General features: G+C 39.4%; 1 protein-coding gene across 1 annotated transcript; it reads right to left on the bottom strand.

The window, feature by feature from the left end:
- Positions 1–629: 629 nt before the first annotated feature.
- KIAA0408 (KIAA0408 ortholog) lies at positions 630–22,500 on the bottom strand. Its single transcript, XM_054279919.1, has 7 exons — positions 22,270–22,500; positions 15,471–15,577; positions 11,314–11,510; positions 8,285–8,626; positions 7,864–7,943; positions 5,296–6,670; positions 630–3,535 (listed from the first exon to the last, which is right to left on the bottom strand). The coding sequence occupies exons 2-7, from the start codon at positions 15,475–15,477 to the stop codon at positions 3,365–3,367; spliced, it is 2,172 nt and encodes a 723-aa protein (XP_054135894.1). The 5' UTR covers positions 15,478–15,577; positions 22,270–22,500; the 3' UTR covers positions 630–3,364.
- Between the last annotated feature and the right edge of the window lie 103 nt (positions 22,501–22,603).

Here is a 22,603-nt window from a genome sequence, read left to right as displayed (position 1 = left end):
ATGGCTGTATGTCCTGGCATGAGGGAGAATGATGCTTTTTGTCAATAAGTACCAGACATCTGATTCCTAGTGACATCTCCATTTCAATGGGCAGCTGACTCTGTGTCTCCAGGGACTTACTAAGACATGCAATAAAGAGAGACTAATTCAGAGTGCAAGTAATAATAACATATATCTGCATTGAGACTTCAAAAGGGTATGGAGGAGTAAAATTATTAAAACCTATTTCAGAAACAGGCTCACCGCTTCCATTGGTGACACTAGGATTAATAGGAAGGTCAAGTGATGCTTAGATCATTTGTGGTTTTTGCACAAGCATGTGTATATGTGTAGATTTCCTTGATTTCCTTGTCAGAAACAACACAGCCCAAAGGAGCTTTTCCTCCTATAGCGAATAAGTGAATAAAGCCTTTACTGTGGTTCAATAACCACAGTTAACAGGAACTAGAAAAGTTACCACAGTCACCACAGCTTTTGAAGAGAATATTTAAACAGTGACAGTGGCAATTTTCTAAAGTTAGGCTTTCCAACTAGCCATCTGCAGACCCAAATCACCAGTTTTGATACTTTTAGGCATCAGAACCAATGCCTAAAATTAGACTGACACAGAAAATCTTGACAAAACGGACTCATCCTTGACCTATTCGTTTATTTCAAAAATCTTCTGTTCATTTAACTTACATACATCAGGGAATGTTATTGGTATTTGATCCTTTCTCTGTGATTCAACAATGTGGTCTATGTCAAAGGCAACCAAAGAAACTGAAGGGAACTAAAGAAACACCTTCACTGACTAATCAAGGGAAATGCTTTTGGATTTACACACTTCAAACAAAAGTGCATCACAATTTCTCAGAACAAAACTGCTTAACTTCACCATAAAGGTAGTTTAAAAAAGTGTTTTTGCAGTCAACAGTGACTGAAGTTAAGAACCACATTTTTTTACAATTCTCTCATATTACCCTTTCCCCAGCATTAGGCATTCAAAGCTGGTCAGCTGCTTAGGCATTTAAAAGGTCAATTTGCAAGGTATCTTGGTTTGTTAATTTCCATAGTTAGACAGAATATTAAACCATGTTCCAAATTTATCATGAATCATATCTAACTTTTCTAGTGCTAAGGAAGCTAATGGAGTGAAATTTCGAATTTAGGGCAGTCAAATTTATAGAACCCTTGATTTTTCACTTGAGCACACAGATTTTTGTCTCTATCAAAACTGTATGAATTTTCTTCAAGATTTTCTGTCCTTGTATCTTTTCCAGCAATAACTTTGCAATAATGTCTGAGTAAGTTTTGATGAATTCCTGATTTGCTTGAAATCTTCATGTATTGTGGGATAGACCTAGAAAGGACCAGAAGTTTAGATAGAGCAAATTATTCTGAGTGTATTTTTAGCCAAGCAGACAGCCAAAATGCCATGATAAATTGGGATTTATGGCTCTAATGCCTGCTCACTCCAATATTCGCAAGCCTGAACTGTTACCAATACTACCACACAGGCTATTGCTCAGAACACAGGGCCTCCTGTTTTCTCTCTCTTCAAAAAAAAGTTGTGCAGAGGAAAGAAGAATAAGGTCCTTAAAGGAAGGAAAAAAGTGTGAATTCTCAACATGACTGGAATAGATCAACAGATCACTACAAATTAAGCACATTAAATTTTCCCTATATTGCCACATATACAATTCACTAGGACAAAAGCCTATACTCTCTCTGAAATCCTTTTTACATTCACATAAGAAGATGTGCACATTAATGGATCCCGGGATGATTTTTTGAAATTCCTTTGAACACACTATGTTTCTCCAGAAGAAGAAGAAAAGTTGCCAGACAAGATCAGGCTGATGTTGAAGAAGTGCCTTTTTACTCCTTCTGACCTAGACATGCTGTTTAAAGGTAACATTTATCATCATTACTGCACTGTGCACCCAGCAACAGCCTAACGAAAGGTGCAAAAATTCTAGGATGAAGGACACTGTCTTTCTGGAAGTTCAGAGCCTGGACAGCATCCATACCTCTTTCACTCTGTGAGAAGGAACAAGCCAGGCTCTGTGCATGTCATTCAGATGGCAAACAATACCAAGTCCAGTGGTGGCAACACCAGAGTCGCAATGCCATGTGTCAGGATTTCGGGCACCATTGATCATATCTGGATGCAATATTTCCCTATTAGATGCAGCTTGTTGCCAGAGTGCAAGTAAACTTCATAACTGACTGCCACGAGTCAGTCCAGGAGCAGGGAATTAGCAAGTGGTTCAGGCACTCTAGTCTAGGAGAAGAGTAAAAAAGGAGAGTGGCTGCAGCACTGGGATCAGTGGTGCTTGTTCTCCTGCCTTGAGTGAAAGTAAACAAGTCCATTGTTATCTGACTTTGCCAAACCTCAAAGTATAATGCTAGAAGGAAAAATAAGCTTTACAGAATTGAGCATATACAACTCTGTTCTTCCCTTCATAAATTGTATGTTAGAGTAGCTGAATCTACCAAAGTGTTTACAGTATGCTATATATATAATGGCACATATAAGCTTTGTAAAGGGTTTGGAACATTTCAGAAATGTCTCTGGTGCTGAAAAAGGCTAATGTATTACAAATCATATAATATTTTAATTCAGAAAAAATATGTTTAGGAATTTTGACCTAGCATTAGGGTTAGGAAACTGAACGAGGATGCCATGAAGCATGACTGACAAATCAGTCAAGCTAGTCTGCTTCAGATACATATTGTGCAAGGCATTATCACTGCGATCAGTCACAAAAAATGCATATTTAGTTTTTTTACATTAAATACTACACCTGTGAACCTATGTAAAAGATATACAAAATATAAATGTCATTGGGACTGTATATTTCAAACTTTTTAAAATAAACACAAAGTATATTTATATATATATATGTAGGCATATAGGTTGTAATTTCAATGTCAACACTAGCACAGTTTGTCTCTTCTAAATACAGGCCAGTATACTTCCTAGTCCAACACATGCACCTACAAACACATGATCATGCATACAGCTTTACGTTCTGCTGTTTGCAGAAAAGTCAGAATATACAGCACTATACATTGTTTCAACTCAAAATTGATCAACAAATTAAGAAAGATGCCATTCAAAAGAAATTCCTTGTGAACTATTAAAAAAAAAAAAAAAACAAAAACCAGAGAAAACCAGGGATATCTCTATTTCATCTCAATAAAAACACTGAAGACCATGGTGATGATGACCTAAGATTCAGAATGCTTTGTCCAGCATGTGGTGGGGGTCACTCTTGGACAAAACACAACAGTGTGGAACTGGTTGCTATGACACATACCAAACACAGTCATAGTGAGGCAGAGAGCTTTCACAACACCATCCAACCCAGCTCTGGGTTCAGACTACTGATGTCTCTGACCGAAAGGAGACAGAGTTGTACACTGTTCTTCTCACAGCAGGTGGTGCTGATGGGGATCTGGATGCCCATCTGGAAGGTAGGCGGCGATTTGCTGGCCGAGCGGGACGGGAGAAGCCCTTCTCACTGGAACATTTCACTGGCACACATATCTAGAACACAAAGGCAAGTCCTTGCTTTAACGAGTTGCAGCTTTTGTGGAATGCAGCGGGAATGCAGGAGGACATTTGCGGTGACCTCAGAACAGGTGGTTGGAAGCTATTAAAAGGAGCACAGCAATGCACAGAATGCAAAAGAACAGCTATTTCTATGTACAGGGATTCTCACATCAGTAGTGGTTTAAAATACATGAAGACAAGTGTCAGACACAAGGAAATGTACAAAATGATAGTGCAAGACAAAATTGACATTTCCTCTTATCTTTTAGTTACTGTAAATTTTTTTTGTCCATGAATGCTGTAAAATATTCCAAGTGTAGAACTCAGAATACCATATGATATTACTGGAGTAGGATCTACATTCTTCTCAGGTATTTTTTGATAGATCCTATTTCAGGAAACTCTGTTTCCATTAGTTCAGTGTGAAGCTGTTTAACTTGGTAACTAATTCAGAATGGTTATGTGTTAATACAGTGTCATGCCTACCAGCAGATCCATAGAGATGCAGAGGAAACTCAACAGATTTTGATCACAGTGACACTGATGTAAATTTGAAATAATGAAAATAAACCCAGTGCCTCAAGCCACATGTAGTTCTGTACATCTCTGAGACATTAAATAGTAACTCCTGGTCAGGCAATATTCTATACTTAGCTTCTACAGATAGAAATGACAATATAAAATGTAAGCTTATGAAAAAAGTCATTATTCCTTTTCTCCATATTAATTGATGAAAATTTGTTTGCCTGTCAAAAGTTTATTGGATGAAAAAGAAATCAGAAGCTTCCCAGCTTTTTTATTTCTGTGCTGAAGGAAAGATGTGCCTGTTAGGCAAGGCATTGCATCATAGCAAGGCTGTCAGAAAGACATGCAGAAGAAAATCTGCATGGTCAGATTCTCAGCTGCTTAAATCTATATAGCTCCACTGAAGTCTGTGAATTTGTGCCAGTATAAGGCATACCAGCTGACAGCCTGTAAGTTTCCTAGCTCAAAACACACCTGCCTTATCTTTCTTGAGATTCCAAGAGGCATATCTCTTTGTGTTCTTGTACAGAACCTGCAACTCACAGCGTGTTTTCCAAACCATCTGTTTGTCTTTTCATTAAGAAAGAATGTTGGCAAAGGCAGTATTTCTAAACTTCTGAAAATAAACTTCAGCCAAATATAAATTAATTAGTCATACCATGTTCTTCTGTTTCTGTGAACCTATGCTTGAATATATAGGAGAAGCTGGAACTGAGACATGAGTAAGAGAAGGTTACTTTGTTAGTGGAAACTTTATGGAGTCACAATATTCCTTGTCATAGGCAGTTCCAAGGAAAACCTGATCTAAGCAGCACCCTGGATACTGAAAAATGTTATCTAAGACCTCCAGGGTTTGGGGCATGGCCAAGTCTGCTTAAGCCCTATGGGAAGTCTTATGCTAAAGGAAGGAGAGAGGGTGTTAAAACCTGGTTGACGCTCTCACTAGTTCAATCTTAGCATAACTGCACTGTAGTAAAAAACTAGCTTAGCAGAACACCAGCAGGGATAAGAATCTGGCACGTCTTCACTGCTCATTCTTACTTACATGCTTCTGCCCTCCCACAACTCTTAATCTGCAGAGGAAATGCTCCTGATTCATCCAGATCCTGGCCTAAAGTATCTATTTTTACATAATTAGTTACAATACAAAGTTAGTCTGCCCCATTTAAGAGTCTGAGGCTTGCTATGAAATGGAATTGCTTTGCTTTTGTCATTCTTATGAACCTTACCTCTGGTAACTTCTGCCTCTCTTTTCCTTGCTTGAGCTGCTGCCCAATATGCCTGGCTGAATTCCTCAGAAAGTCTTGTTTTTCTTGCTCAATCTGGAGCATTTCTAAATACTGACTCAGTGTCTCGCAACCCCCATTGGTGAATTCAGAATTTGCCTGTGTCCTCTTATCTTTGCAGCATTTTGCATTACACGGAGAAGTCACAGTTGATTTTTCATAGGTTTTCAAAAGCTTTTCAACAACACCATAGTTGGACCTTGAGTCAGCTGAGCGCGGGCGGCCGGATAAATTACTTGGTCTCCAGTCATGCTCGTGAAGCATGTGCCTATAACCACTGGTATTTGGAAGTCCATTCATGTGTTTTTGCTGCCCCGCTGTCCTGACAGCTTTGCTGGTGCTGTTAGTTTCTTGCTCCTTTGCTGCAGAGAGCTTGGGATTTGAAACACAAGGCGTATTTACAGTTTCTGCCCTGCTAGCAGCAGAGTCACACGGTGGACCGCAGGGTTTGTGATCTTCTGAGGCTGTTTGAGGCACCTGATTTTCCTGCAGAGCATTGTTACGTTTGTCTGTGTGAAACACAGTGCGATTAAACTCATCAATCTTTGCTGCTAGCGTTTCATTTCTTTGGGTCTTTCCCAAAGGATACCTGGTGTCTTCCAAAAGATCATTGTGCGAGGTAGCAGGGGCATAAAAGTCATTGCTGTAAAAAGGGCTGCTGTGAGACTTGGTGTTTTGTTTCTGATGCATCTTGTTGCTTTGGGCCATATTTCCATCTGAACAGCTCTTTTGGGCTGACAGTGGGGAAGGCTCATTTTTATTGTCTTTTCCAAGCTTGCCCATATCATATGCCCATGTGTTGTGGCAGAAATTTGTTGGAACGTTGCACTCATTTTTGGTTACAGGTATTGCAGCAGTTACCATTACAGGGACTTTCACAGCCTGCCCTTCATTTGCACAGGCTACTGCAGATTTATTTTTGTTTACAGGTGAAGGATTCCTCAGTTTCCCCCCATTCCAACAATCCTGAGCCTTGCAATTGCTTTTGATGCCTGGATCTCTTATGGGTGCTTCTGAAAGCTGTATGACTGCAGAAAGTGAGTTTGTTAGGTGCCGAGAAGTGCTCCGTGGAGGAACTGGTGGAGCTTCTTTCTTTTGCCAAGGTCTGAAATCTGTTCCTATGTCACCAGTAAGACTACCATAAGAAATGTCCTTCAAAGCCCTGGTGGAGCTCATCAGATTCTTCCTATTATTATGTTCCTCTGTTTCAAAAGCAGCCGAAGTCTGTGATTCATTGCTGGACACATGGTTCATCTCAGGCAGGATAACTGTGTTTTGGGTTTCCTCAAATTCCCCCAGGAAAGGAAGTGACTTCATTCTGGAAATAACAGAAGAGGTGTTTTAGGAATGAGAATAAGGAACATTCCAGAAGACCTCAGCATGGATTAATTCTCCCCAGAAGCAGGTGTTTTAACATGGCTACTTAAAAAGGCTTGGGAGCAGTTTGCTGCAGCTGGTACACCCAGCACAATCGAAACACACACAAAGATTTTGAGGAAAGGTCAACAAAAGGAATTTGTATTCCTTTCCTTTGCCACTATAATTCTTTTTCTGAGTTTCTTAGATGATGGCTGTTTTCTTGTCTCTGCTACAGTAAGTACAGTAGGATCTTGTTCTAATGACTCCTAGGAGTCTACCTGACTATGAACTGAGTGAAGAAAGCTGTAGGACACAGTGCATCCCTTGTTTAGGTTCATAACCTTACACATGAGATCTGCCTTTTGATATATGATAAAAAAGCATCTTTAAAAGTTATGCATCAGCTATGAATCCATTTGCTCTAAAGACACAAAGAGTAGCTAAAATAATGAATTAGTGGCAAACTTTTAACTGGTCACATGGTGGAGTGTGAGAAATCCCTCTGACCTTTGGGAGGATCTGAGAAGGTTCAGTTTTACCTGAGAATTTCTGCACAACTCAAGAGGCAGTCTGGTGTTTAGCTTGCTAGAGAAGACAATGAACACTGAATTTTTAAAAGATGATTGAATGTTCACTTGCTATACTTTTCAGGGTCTGACTTGCCATCTTTCCATTAGTACAAATTTACAGTGGTTCTTCCCTCTCCTGCTTTCTTTCTGCTCTTGGATCATCAGTTCCTGGCACATCCCCCATGCTTAAGGCTAGATTTGGGCTTTAAGTGAGAAATTCCCAGCCTGACAAACCCATACAGTGTTGTATAAAACTACATGGCAATGGGGCCAGCGTAGACAGAAATACCTGTTCACTTTCCCAATCGTCTGTACATTAGAAACAAATACAATTTCATCTCATATATATACTAATCTGAATTTGTATGTTCTGTATACAAAATCAATTTTGCTAGTAAAACCTGACTTTGTACCATATTTCAGCATATTTCATTTGAATATTTTATGCTGAGCACTGAAACATTAGGAGGGTAGGAACTGCCCCACTAATAAATCCAACAGCAAACCTGCCTTCAAAGTGAAAAGCATCAGGAGAATTATTAATTTCCTTTCTCTAACATAAAACGTCTAAAGATGTTTTTACCTTCTGTGATTGGACTTCTTTCGAATTTCCTCTTGATAGCTGCATAATTCTTCACTGACTCTGGCAAGTTCTTTAAGAGCCTTTATAAATATAAAAACAGGCCTTTAATATATACATATAAAATAATATCTCCAGATTTAATTTGAAACTTGTGGTCATTTGCATTTAAGATTCAGAGCAGAGGGAAGTAGTATGAGGAAAGATACAAAAATGCCCCCACCTTATGAACAGAGGTAAAGAGCATGCTGTTAACACATTCAAACAGTGAGAAGACACTCATTGATAGCAAACCTAGGAGCAAGTAGAGACAGTGACTTGTGGAAAGCTAAAATCAGGGAGATCAGTTCTTTAGCTTAACCTGGTAGGCCAAAGTCCTCGGTGTTTTCCTCCCCCTTGTAACAGAAACATGCTCCTTACTTACTACATTGAGATCACCAATATAATTCTTGGTATTCTGCTCAGAGGTTTTAATGGTGAGGCTGTCTTGAGGTTCTTCGTGGTTCTCAAAGGCCAGATTGTCCACTAACAGAATATTGCTTCTGCTCTTGTTTCTGGGCTCCTTCCATTCGTGTCCTGTTACACCAAGCAGACTCCCTTTCTCCATTCTGTCCTTTGCCACATTGTGTTGATGGTTCAGCTCTGCTGTGTCACTCTCTTGCAAAGTAGGGCAATGCATGGACAGCTGCAGCATCTTGCTCTGAATGGCCTTGCTATCATGGATGGTCATATTGCTCTCCCTTCTAAGTTTTACCTCCTGGTAAAGCTGAAACAACAACAGAACCTTCTATTAAATCAGGGTATTGTAATGAGCTTTATGGCAAAGCCCCATATTTATCTTCTGTTTTGAATGATGCTTCACTCAGCAGCACTGATTAGAAAGATTCTGGATGTGTTAGTAGGAAAGTGCTGAGTCACCAAGTGTGGCAATTCAAATACCAGGATTGCCACAGGTTAAGGCTGTTACCATTCTCAAATTCTCTGATATAATTTTAGTGTATGGCTTCCACCCCTGGTTGGGACTGGAAGAGATCTCCTGAGATAACTGGCCCTGCCTTGAGCCAAAAGATGCAGGGTTGTTTTCCAAGTAATATCAGCACACTCTGTGGTGGACACTACTGTTATCTGATGGACAGGGAATGAGGGGGAATGTGACAGAGAGAGAATGTTCTGGCTATGCTACAGCCTATCTATTAAAGCATATTATTTGAAGGAGAGGAAGTGAATTCTCATAAAATACAGTGCCATCTGCACTAGAGCAGACTCTTTCAGTTCTCACACAAGTGGAATTCTTCCCTATGACTGGAGTGATAAATCAGTACCTCAGAATGGTATTTGGCAACGTGCTATCACCTTCTTTCATGCTATCTGCTGAGATCCAGTGGATTCATTAGTAAATGGTGTTAATTCTGGTCACCCAGCACATTCAAACTAGGAACTGTGGTAAATTATAAATTAGAAAAAATGGCAACATCATAAAAATCTCTTCTGCTTACAGTATAATTTCCAGTGCCAAGAATCCCACAGCTCTGTATAAACATTCATTCTCAACTTGCTCTCATGAAGAAAGCACACAGGCACCTCTGAGCAGCCATCTGCCTGCCCTCTCCCAGTGCACGAGGCCATCACAACAGCTTTTGGAAGGACAGGGGAAAAGAATAACAACATGCAGAACATGTGGCCATTTCATGGGCAGTGCTGTGGATTAAGAAGTATTCTCACGTTCAGGGACTTAACACTTGACCTCATCCTGGGTTTTCAGATTTCACTTCCAAAGCCCAGCTGCTCATGGAAAACTGAGGGCTGAACTTTGCCATTTCCAAGAAATAAGAGCCTCATATGGATTCAGCATACCAGTAACAAGGAAGGATACTACCCCATAATATCCCCCATAATAATATCCCTATTAAGTTAGATGTGATGGGCTAGAGAAAACTGCCAAATTAAAATACAAGCTGATAAGTAAGTACAAGTTTTATTGAGGAAATCTTTCTACGGATAATGGCATTTAAAAGGTATCTATCTCTCCTTTTCTCCAGCCATGTGGCTTGTGGATAAGAAATGTCAGGCATCTGAAATCAGCAGCAGCTATAGTCACAGCTTAAGAGGGGACCTTAGGATTCCAGTAACCTTGAGGTATTATCTGTATTTTGTTTGGCCCTGCAGTAGCCAGCAAATTGCTTCACTCTCTTCCTTTCAGCCCCATTCCACTCTATCTCTTTTTCTTGCTTTCCTAATCTCTGTGCTAATAAAGAACACGATGAAAACAGTCCTTACTGACATTGTCAGTTCTACTAATAGCCAGAATACCTTTTCATTACTGTCATTCCAAATCAGCTCTTATACCTAAGAAAATGAAATTCAACTACATATACAGATCACATTACTAACTTTTGAAGCATTCTCAGCTTGGCAGTGAAATTAGGGAAGACTGCACAGAAAAGTCCTAACACAAAAGACAAAATGTGGCAAAGACCATCATACCGATGTCTGCAAGAATTGTGGGTAAAATATAAGAGAGCTGACTTTATGGAATTCTGCTGCAGGCTGGTTTAATGGGCAGTGTATGCTGCAATTCCTTTGGCTTTGACCATTTTCCTTCTCAGTTTCATGTGAGCAATTTCTGCCATACATTCCTGTGCTGCTCAGCCACACGACAGCGCTGGCAGAGAGCAAGTGAAACTACTCCATGTGTATATTAGATGAAAAATGTGGAAAGCTCTCTAATGAAAAAACTTGCCTCCACAGGCTGCCAAGCAGACTCAGTTAATGCATTTGAGGGTGTCAGAGGATTTGGCTGCAGGGACAATTTGGGGATAAAAGAACAATAAATAATTGCTGTGACTATTTCTGAAAGGAGATGCACTGCAAATAGCAAGGACTGTTTGCTAGTATGTGTAAACACAAGCGGTTTCAGAATTTTCATGCTATTTGCTGTACCTGTTTTCTCTCCCAAGAATCATCCATAAAAGGAACAGGTTCTAGCCAGAAAAATTCTGTATCATGCAGTATTTCATATATATATTATTTTTAATATTACCATTTGCCCTAGCACACCTGTGCCATCTAAAGCCTTTTTGCTAGATAATTATGATACATACATTTTTTGTTACAAAATATGCATTTTCTAAACCCCATATTGTTCAGTATTTACTTGAAAAAAGCATGTGTAATATAGGCAACATGGCTCATGCCCATGACTGAATTGTCAGCAGTACATACAGCCAATAATCTCATAGCTCACAAAGCCACATTCACCTCCTACCTTATTCATGACTATTAAATGAGCAATAGCAAATACTGCTTAATCCCAGGATTTTCATCCTTCCATCAGCTATTAGAAACTTCCAGTGACACATAAGGAATAAGATAAAATACAGAAAAAACTTTAAGTGACTCAATGTCACTTCACACCAAGCAAAAATGGTAGTTTGGATTTTTGTTTAGAAGTACCTCTTCTATTTTTTTCTGCATGAGCTTCCATTGACATTCCCATTCTTTCCTTTCATTGTCAAATCTCTCCAGCAATTCAATTTTTTCTTTATTCCAGTTCCTCTCAGTATTCTCCAGTTGTTCATGCAGGTCCATGGTTAAAGTCTGTGCAACAACAAAGACAGCTCTCCTTTTTTTCTTTCTTCCCTGAATGTTTCCTGGAAGTTTAAGAGAATAAGTCTTACTTATGTCTTATTCTGTCTTTCAGGGAACAAAGACAATCAAGAAAATTCCCAAAATTACTAACTGAAAGGAGCTTGCAGGGCACAGTATTATTCAATTGATATTTGTTTGGAGTGTGACTCGAGTATGGATGAACTAAGCATTATAGGACATAAATACAAAGGCAGAGATGCCCAGTCTGGGAAGGGGAGGTGGAACACATTCAGCATCGCAGAATTCAGTAACATCTGCCACAGCAGGCTCTGTATCATGATCACTTTGCATCTTTGCCATTTTTCTTCAATATAAATGTGTTTTCAATGAACTTGGGTCTGTACAATATTGAATGGCACTTCAGGACCTTGGGATCCTGCAATATCTGCCCTTGAGGGTGAAAGCTATTTTTATATTTGTTCAAAAGACAACTGTAAAAGTATCATGTTTGCTCACGCACTCCCTGCACGCATGCAAGGAGCACGACAAGGACTGCTACATTCTTTTGGCAACTGAGGACTGCAAACTTGATATACTCTGGGAATTCTCATGGCTACATGAATGCTTTGGAATTCATGAAGGAAGACAGGACAGGAAAGTTAATAACAGGTACAAACACATAAACAGTAGAAATCAGTTATATAGGAGGGACAGAAGGTCACCAGAAAGGGTTCAAGAATTTTGGATTTACAGATCTAGATCTATAAATGTTAGTTTCAGGATCAGCATGAGCAGAACTAGAAAATATTCTTCAACAGCACTGAGTCCAATCTAGTTCAAAACCTTTCTCAGAATATTTGACTAACTAGTGCTTCAGTTTCTTCTTTCCTTTTAGAAGTCTTTAGCAAAAACTTTAGCCAAAGACTGTCTTTAGCCTTTAGTGTCTGTAAATGAAACAAATATTAATTGAACCACTAAATTGGCAAGCTTTAAGGGAAATATTTTAGATCTGCTAATCTGATTTTGGAGCAAAGAAGTTACAAATCTTATGGGCCTGGTGATCCTCATGCTTCCTCTTGCTTTCTTAGGTTTTACACTAGAAAGCCCATTACCATCAGCACATTTACTATGCCAGCAAGATTGAAATAGCACTCATTCATTCAGTTATGATGGCTTCTGAGATATAATGCCTGGTACAGAGGCATTGATACTTGAGTTTGCTAACTTCAGCTCTCAAAGCCAGTTGTTGTGTTACCAAGGTGGTCATGGAATCTAGTTCTAGTAATAAAATGCCTCTGCACTGCTTTCTGCTCCTGTCAGAAATCAAATATGTAGGAAATTGAATTATCAGAGAGTTAATTAGGAGTAAGCCCAGTTTATCTTTCTGCAATTTGTTCATTTCCCTGACTGATGATCAGTGATTGTCAACTCACAGGAACTGCTGATTTTACTGCCCACATTTCCTATGATATAGTAAAAATTAATTCCTGAGCAAAGTTCTTCCCCATCCCTTATGTTACTAGCACCTCTTGTTGATTTAGCTGTGGTTACCATGTAACCACCATTTACTGTGTCTGCTTTATCTCAGCTGACTGGGAAGATGAGGTTAAACTTGAGTCAGCTTCTTTCATGTACCAGTAAGCAGAAGAGCTCAGATGAAACCCAACAGGTTACTTAGGTTTTTGGGTCACAGGAATTCCTCCCACAGGATCTCTGAAGCCATCACAGGCCCAGCCCTAACTCAGGGCTTGCAGAACAGTTTGCCCCAAGTTCCTGCCTTGGAGCTCTGAAATGACAACCTGTCCCTCAACTACCTACAAACAGATTCCAAACCCTCCTTCCTTCCCCTGCCTAAAAACATACAGAGCAACTTCATAAAACCATAAACCACTTTGAAACTAGGAGCTGCTGAAAGACAGCACAGAATTCTCATCAAAAAAGAAGCCAAGTACTGGTTTGCTCACGGCCTCTTAGGGAATGCAGCCAGGCTACAGAGACTGCACCTCTCCAGGCCAGTGTTTCAGCTTTGTGCCAGACTCCAGTAAGCGTTGACCAAAAACAACTTGCAAAAAAAATTCTATTACACTTAAGATCCATTGCAATCTAAACATCTATTGTTAATGAACTTTAAGAATATTGCAGTACTTTCTCACCTTGCTAATTCAAAGGTTACAATTTTTGGTACTGCCATTTGATCATTTTTTTCCCCTACATTTACGTCTTAATAACCTTTCAGGATACCTCTGAGAAATAAACAAAAGTCAACTCTCTGCTCCACTATAATCCTTATACAAATACACGTCAGAAAAAAAAAAAAAAAGAAAAACCCCTATGTGTAAATGCTGTACAGTCATGAACAAGACAGGCAGACATAATCTGTCAACAACTTGCACAAATGGTGATTTTGCTAGTGCACTATTAGTAATAATGACCATGCTTTAGTCAGCCACACATTACTGGAAAGGTCAATACTGTACAGCGTATTTGTTTTTACACACATAAGAACAGATATAATATGTACTCATTTCAAGCATGAATATAGCATTGAAAAGGCCTCTAATGCTTCCTTAGTGCTGGAAACTACTATTGCCATGCTGGCATTCATCTTAACAATTTTCAAATTATTTTATACGGAACTTTGATTATAAAAAAAGACTGCAGACAGTCAGAAGGAAAGCAAGTCTTGAAAGAGGATAGTTACAGAAGTTACAGATGGTCACTTGTAGCTCTAAGATCCACAAAAGGCGTGTATTGTTTCTTAGGCTTCTCTGATTTCCTCTTGACATAAATTCTGAGAAGAAAACTCATGTTTATTGATATTAGCAGCTGGATGACTATACAGCTTTGCTGCTATTTTACAGTGGATTAGTTCCTCAGAAACTTTGACTCCCATTTCTACTTCTCTTTTCCCCCACTTTCTCTTTTTCTTGGTGTTTCCTTTGGGTTTGTTTGGGGTTATTTTGGTGGAGAACAATGTGCAGTGCTGGTAATACACCCTCTGTGTGTATAGTGCACTGAGATTTCCCCATGGGTATTTCACATTGTTAAAGCAACCCAAGGCATGTAAAATGTCACATTATCATTTGCTCTGTGGATCAGAACAATATCTGTGCTCTTGCAGTATTGGCAATTTCTCCATGTCCTAGACAAGGTCAGAAGCTCATTACAGCAATCAAATTAAGCAAATAATCAATTTTGTCTGCATCAGCTGCATTTTGCTTTAACTTTTCCTTTAGCCCTTCCTCCTCTCAAGCAAAAAATGTTTAAAGCTACTATTTGATGTTAGTCATTATTCCCCTACATCTTACTCTTTCTAGCCAGATATTAAAAATACAAGATAATTTGCAAACAACCTCTAGCAACTTCTGAAAATAATCAGCTTGAAAGCAGCTGAGATGTTATTTTTCACCAGAGTTTAATCAGATTGGATGTGCATAATCATTCAGATACACAAATCTTCCCTTGTTTTTACAGAAAAAAAATGCAATCAAATGATATTTCCAAATAAGTGCTGTATTTTGGATGACTAAGAAAATTGTAAACGTATGTATTTGTTCAATTATAAATGTGTGCCATGTGTCATGATAACATGCACTTTATACATTAAAAGAAAGTACAGTTGAGTGGGAGAAGGGATAGAAAAGAGGGAAAAATGAGAGAGTGAAAGAAAGAGAAAGGAAAAAGAAGGAAAAAGAAAAAGGAGAAAGAAAAAAAGAAAGAAAGAAAGAGAAAGAGAGAGAGAGAGAGAGAAAGAAAGAAAGAAAGAAAGAAAGAAAGAGAAAAAAAGAATTCAAGTGCACACAATGCTGTCATCCCTGTTCTGTGAATATATCTCTGCCTGTACTAAAAAAACTAACTGAACTTTAAGAATAAAGATCATATATAACATATATGAACTTCACATTACATATAAATAACTCTAAGAGGAATGTTTAAATAACTGCTTGCCACATCAGGAATTTGCCTTCTTTTTTAATCTTAACTTTTCAAAGACATTGATTTGAAATAAACTGCAACCATACCTTTCATGGAATAAGAAATCCTTCAGGAGTTTTTCAGTCCATTTCCAGGCAGCAGAGAAAGCAATGAAACACACAGCTAGCAGGGATCCTGTTCTGTGAATCTCGATCTTTAAAAGAAGTAAGAAAGCTAAGCAAGACACAACCTTTCAACGGGGGCAGCATTTGCAACTCCCTTTGAATAAACGCTCAACTTTTGCAAACTGGAAAAGAGTTCCGTTCAGCATCATCCCCGCAGCTGGCTGCCACGTGACGTCAGTGCATGGAGGATGGTTTTAAAGCCATCTCTTCCAACCCCCAGCTTTGTAACTTTATATCTCCTCATATTTTGTGTAAACAACTCCAACTCCGGGACATTTTTAGGTTTTATAGTGCAGTCCAGTCTTTAAAGCTTGCCGAAGCAGCTAGTGTTAATATCAAAGCTGTGACAATAGGCAATTTGAGGTTTCTTTTATTGTTGTCTATGCTGTAAAGGAAGATTTTTGCTGTCTTCCAGACCCCATTTTAAGGGTTACATTTTTTTAGTGTGATCATTTTGAGATTTGCAACTTGATCCTCCTTAACTGCTTTGTAAAAGGAGTTTTATTTTAAGCAGAGGTTTTGTTGGTTAACAGCTATCCTGAAGAGCTAAAAGCAAACCACTCCTCCCTAAAATCCCTTTCTGTATTCTAAATATGCTCTCAGTTATGAAATGCAGAATTATTGGGCACTGTGTAATGCTACTGTCTTGCATTCTGGGAATGGCAGTAACGGTTTCTTTGGGATACACCTAAATATTCCTGATACTTTATAGTGTTTCTGGATCAGATTCTACAGTCTGTTAATTCACTTTGTATCTCAGCAAAGCAAAACACTTGAAATTGGATGAAGAATCTCCCTTGAACAGGGAAACTCATCTCTGGCACAAGGCTGGTAAAGAAGGTCCAAAAACACCTTGGGCTGGGTATAAATCCCTAGGAGTGTCCACAGCAAGTGTTGGCATGGGATGAGGGAAGGGAGCGTGACAAAAGCATCCAGCAAGCGAAAGTCCACAGGAGACCCCGAAGCCAGAGAAGCAAAATTCAGCTGCTCCCCCTGCTGAGCCGCAGGCAGGAGGAGCCCAGCTCGCTCCTCAGGTCTCTGACCACCAGGATAACTCCCCTGCTGCCCCCTGGTTAAACTGCTCCCATTTCTTGACAGCCCCAGAGAGACCCCCAGGGGAAAGCCTCGCACACACCACCCTGCTCGGCACTGGTGCTTGGGTGTGTCTGCACACAGCAGCTGAGACCCATAGCAAATTCACCTTTCAGGGAATGTTTTGCCCCATGAGTGCCTGGATAAGGGCCACAAAATACTTGACTGAGGCAGCACAAGACTGGACAAATCGTGCTGTCAGACAGATGTCTTGGAATGCCCTAAGCAGGAACACATTTTTGTGGGCAGTGCAGCTGATGACAAGAGGATCAGTGAGGAAAAGGGCACGATATGAGGATTCGCACATCTTTTGCTTAGTCAGCACTCTCCTTGTTGGAACAGGAAGTTTTTATCTGACAAAATCCATTATAAAGTCCAGTATAAAAATTTTAACTCTGGGTGCATTTTATAGTAAATACCAAACCAGGTTTCAGGGAAAACACATTTTTTCTCCTTATATGGTCTAGCTGTAAGTCTCAGCAAGTGCATTAATTGGGTGCTTATTCTGCTCACATGTAACCTAAATAATGGGACTTGGGCTATTTGTGAAAATTGTAAAGATGATCTAAAAATTGAACAAATATACCCCAAATACACAACTGAATGTTCCTGGAAAAAATCCCCAGACTCCACTCTGAGGATTTAAATCTAAAGAAACAGTATGACTTTCTTTTGTGAGGTTAGGTCTCAAGTGCCAGCTGACATGGCTGGGAGTGAAGCCGGAGTGCTTGGGAGCAGAGCTGAGCCCACAGCAGGAGGCCAGGCATCAGCACACTGCCTGCTCCCTGAAGCCAGCACAGCTGCACTACTGCACATGGAGGCAGACTCTTCAGACATGCTTTTTTACTCGTATCCATCAACAGAGGATATTGTTCTTGTGTCTTTAATATCGCTAACTCCATGCCTCTTGTCTTGCTATGTGCACTCTTTGAAGTAAAAACAGTAAAAATAAATAAAACAATGGGCTAAATCCCAGGCTTGAGTTCTCAGACAGGCAGAAGCCTTCATTTCTGTCAGTGCGAGGAATTAGAAATGTGTGAGACTCAGGGGCTCATTAGGAGACAAGCACTGGACACACCTCATAGGTCTAAGGAACACACTAAATTCATCCTTATATGGAAAAGGTGAGACAAAGAAAACATTAAGTGAATTGTAAATACATGGGATCATTGTCCTATATACCCTTAAGTGTAGCAGTAGAGAATTTTAGCAGTAGAGAATTTCAGGAAATTATTCAATAGAGACTGTCCCTCCTCCAGCATCAGCAGACAAAGCAGCAAATTTGGCTTCTTGGTATCTGGCACAGATAAAATAAGCAGGAAGACTACTGTAGGCTTATTACATCCAACATATTGCTTCCACTTCCAAAAAGTATATTTTGTCCATATCTGGTACCATTAATGCTTGGGTCAAAAATCAGCACCTCAACAAAAAAAAAAAAAAAAAAAAAAAAGGTGCAAGGGCATTTTAAACAAGACCTCTGCTAAATTTCTCTTCATCATGCAAGACTGGAGATAAAGCAGCATGAGTTTCAGCATGAGCTATAATCTGATCATACACTCAGGGCAGTGGCTGATAAAATCTACTGAAGACTACTTCAGGGCATCTTTGGCTGTGCTGCCCCAGCTTGGTTATGGCACACCCATTCTGCTATGGCCACAAAAGCTAGTGACAAGAAGGAAGAAGAGCACTGCTCTTCCCAGCCTCACCATTAGATTCTTGAATGATGTACACCTTGATAATCCTGGTATATACACCTTGGGAGTGGCTGTATACAACGGGAAACAGGCAGAAGGGAATACAAACTCTGTCTCCTCTTTCTGTTGTGTGTTTCTGCAATAGGATATAACTCAGTGGAGAGGCAGAGCCAGCAAAGTGTTATGTCATGTCGCTGCTCCAAGGTTACATTGGAAATCGGTGGCAGATACTTTAGATGTTTACTTTAAATAGAGCCACCGTAATTTTCCCCATAGGCAACTGCATGTGTAATGGCAAAAGTTGGATTTGAATATCACTTCCCCTGGCATTAAATCAGAGACAGAAATGTAAGCCAATGGGAACTACGTCCCTGATACTGATGCCTTTAGAGGTCTCCTACTCACCTATCAGATTCTGGGGTGACTAAGGAGAAGGGCATGTAATACCCTGAAGCTCTGCTTGTTTTCGTAAACAACTCCTGAAGTTCATGTGCAGTTCATCTCTTTTTATAACACATATCTAGACAGCCATGTTTTTGGCAATTTTTTATTTTCCGACTGCCAGGCATGTTTCTGCACTATAGCACCTGCTCTCTTCTAGTTTTGATTCTGAAGCACTGGTGACATGTGTCAGCAGACACTTATCCTATCTCTCAACTGGAGCTTCAGGCATGGATATTTTGGTTGAAAGAAGTATTTCTGAGCCTGGAGAAAATGGTCATTCTAACATAATGGGAATTTTTCAGTAGCAGTAAGAGAGAATATCTGTTGAGGGATTTTGTCAGGGCATTCAGAGCCAGCTCTAAACAGGAAACTAATTTAATTTAATTTTTCTGGTAGCATTAAAGGAAAAAATGCACCTATTCCCTAAATTACATAAAAATTCACTGGAGATAGTGCCAATTACCACAAGTGAAACAATATCATAATTAGATCTACAGAAGGAAGATCTTTTCCTTTTGAAAGAATACTGAATAAATCCCCTGGGAGCATAGGAAACAGAAATTTAATATATCAGGGAAGTGCTAAATGAAGGCAATTTCACCGTTCAAATTCAATGGCTTTTTTCCCCTGGAACATTAATATTTCACCTGAATATTCCAAAATGGGAGCTGTAAATCTGCTAAATGAGATTTCAACTGATAGGTAGCCTGGCATATCCAGCTCCTTGCCACATGCAAACAAAACCTGTATTCTTCTTACTGTTTGTCTTCAGAACTCGGAGCGGCGCAGCCGGCGGAATCAGTGAATCAGCAGTGCCCTGCCTGACTCCAATGCACTCCCGCCAGAGGATGCTGATGTGTTCAGCTGCATTTCCTCACTCACCTGTGAGATGGTCTTCACCCACCAGGCCAGTTACTGAGTGGGGAGAATCTGCTTTCTTTCTTGGCAAGTGTAATTACTGCATTTCGTAATACCAAGTTATTTCAATTTAGCAAGACATAGAACACTTGTTTCTTTGGCTAGATCTTATCTTCTGGCTATGGATAAATGGCCATACTCATTCTGTTAGCTTACTCAGCATCTTTTAAAGTTGTGCAATATCTGGCATGAAACAGATCAGCAGCTCAAATCATTCCCTTCAATCTGAATGCAAAAGGACAAGAAATACACATCTCCTTTCTCCCTGAGATTTCTCTGTGAGGCTCCTCACCATTCTCCTTGCTCATGAGAGATTCAAAGACTGTCTGGAGCTTCCAAAATAATTTTGTATGCTTTAGTGTGCTTTAATTTCAGACTGCTGCTTGTGCAACAGCTCCCTAAATGTCCCAAAAGGTCTCAGCTTTGATTTTGCTTTGTTGATGGCTGATGGAAATCTCCAGCTTTTATGCAAGAAAAAATACAGTGAGAAATCAATGGGGATGTAATTGCCAGTGCTGTGCAGAGATTATCCCCCACCTCTCATCCCAGTAATTCATTCTTACCTTTTCTGATTTCTGAGAAAGAAACAAATCTTTCCCAATTAATTTCCAAGATTTATTCAATGTATGAACTCAGTGTGTTACTACATTAGAGTGTTACTGATACACTCTCTGTAAATCAAACCTTCTCCACTCATTTTTATTACATAAAACACCAAGAAAGGTATAAGCAAGTGTGGGTTAAAAACTAGAAGCCCAGAACTTCAGATCTTAGATTAAGTATGAGCTTTTCTCTCTTAGGGAAATTGAGTCAGTAACATTTAAGAAAACACAAATGATTGGTTTTTCCTCCACAGGAGATACTAAAGCAGAAAGAAACTGAAAAAGTCAATCTTGTGCTGAGATTTGGTATGACAAGTTTAAGCCTCAAATTGTTGTATTTTTAATGTGCAAATTGCAAGTCCATGGGGAAAAAAAAAAACCTCTAGTATTTCCAGCAGCTGCTGAAAAACAAAAGGCTTTTTCCAGTTACAGAAATTCACTGTGAGTTATGGCTTGATCATATCTTGCCATAATAGTTTTCAATATGTGGAACTTAATTTTAGGTAACTGCATAAATTATAGCATCTTAGAAACTCCTCAGAATTACTTTGGGCCTGACTTTATCCTTTGCTGGGAAAGTAGTCAAAACTATCTATTAATCTCACATATATTGATTATAATTTCCTTTATACATCTCCCTAACTATAACATGGATAATGATGACAACACCCCCTAGCTGGAATAAGTATTTGGATTAAATCAAGGAGTTGAGTGATTTATCTGATCAAGGTTACTGCACCTGCAGAGTGTGTTGAGGGAAAGCTAGACAAAGAGAAAAATACTGTACTTTTTAATAATTAATATTTTTACTATTTTTTTTTTCACTCACGTGACAAAAATTTTATTGCCCCATCTCTTGCTGCTCTCTGAGGATTTTCCCTCAAAAATGGTGTCTCAACTATTTCAGGTAGCAGAGCATAACCTAGGCATGGAGATGAACTGTTCTCACTGGGGAATGCATTAAGTGAACAGAGAGCTAACATGATAAATCAAAGGTAATCCTTACCACTAACTAGAAAAACAGCTGCTTTATTTATTACCACCCTTTACCACTGCATTATTCAACATGGAAACTGCAGAAAAAGAAGTGTCATTAACACACATACTTGTTCATCTTTCGAGAATTCATATTTGTGGGACTCAGTGGTTTCAGCATGGGTTGAATGAAACAGAAAAGTGAGCTCCACTGGGCATTTCAGATGAGATTTTCCTAGTTTGAGACCTACTGCTTGTAGGGACTGCTATGTAAGAGTGAAAGAAAGAAATTTGTCAACTGTACTCTTACTTCAGCCTCTCCCAGGTGAGAAAGGAATATTCAGTGACTACTGATGCACACCCATGTACAGAAGCTTCCCTCACTACAGGCACTGGCTACCAATGGCCCGGCTAGGCAGGGGTCACTCAGCAAACCAAGAGTTGCCATGTTCATTCAAAAGTCCTGCTCAAATCTGGGGATGTAGCATGGCCATTTTTGTAGAGCACAGAAAGAATGCAGCCAGCCTATATCTCTCAGAAGACTCCTCAGCTACTCTGATACCTTCTCCTCATGCTCCTCATTCTCAAGCTACTCATGCATTCTCATTCTCAGAGGCTCCAGCTCCTGGCCACCATTGCAGATATAGTGCTCTATACACCAGCTATTTTGATTAGGGCCTAATGCACATAATACAGTGCTGAAAAACATTATCATCACCATTATGCAAAATATACATACAAGCTCTGATATAAAACTGCAGAATACACACACAAAGTGGCATTACCATTCATATGTGGCTGGAATACAAATTCTTTTTCTAGGAGTGGGAAGAGGAAAGTAACAGAGTCCTCACACCCACTCTGCATTTTTCTGGTTTGTTTCTGATTTGGTGCAAATTAAGGAATATTAAATTGGTTCCAGTCCTCAGGAAATTATTATTCAAAAATTATAAAACCAGACAAAGTAAAAGACTCCATTTTCTGCTTGCTTACCTGGAATACTATGGTGAGCAGGTTTCCTATTCAACTGGGTGACTTTTTGGTATGTTTTTTTGCAGTTCTTTTGGTTTGGCTTTGGTTTTGGCAAACAAATAGTCTTCAGTGTTTTTACAGCAGTGGCTATTACAGAAACTATGTCTCTTGCAGTTCTTATCTTGGAAGGTGGACAAAATAAACAAACTGAAAATAACACTACAATGAACAGTAAATGATGAATGACTTACAGTACAAAAAACAGTGTAAAAAGGAAGACAAGTTTAAATATTGTTGTGTATGAAAGGGATGAAAATAATACAAGGATGAGAATAAGTAAAATGATAGGCTGGAA

Source organism: Melozone crissalis, unplaced genomic scaffold (assembly GCF_028551555.1).
Source record: "Melozone crissalis strain CALT ecotype California unplaced genomic scaffold, PUWL_Pcris_2 ptg000027l_1, whole genome shotgun sequence".
Classification (NCBI taxonomy): domain Eukaryota; kingdom Metazoa; phylum Chordata; class Aves; order Passeriformes; family Passerellidae; genus Melozone; species Melozone crissalis.
The sequence above is the reverse complement of the archived record's forward strand: the minus strand, read 5'-3'. Positions and strand labels throughout refer to the sequence as shown.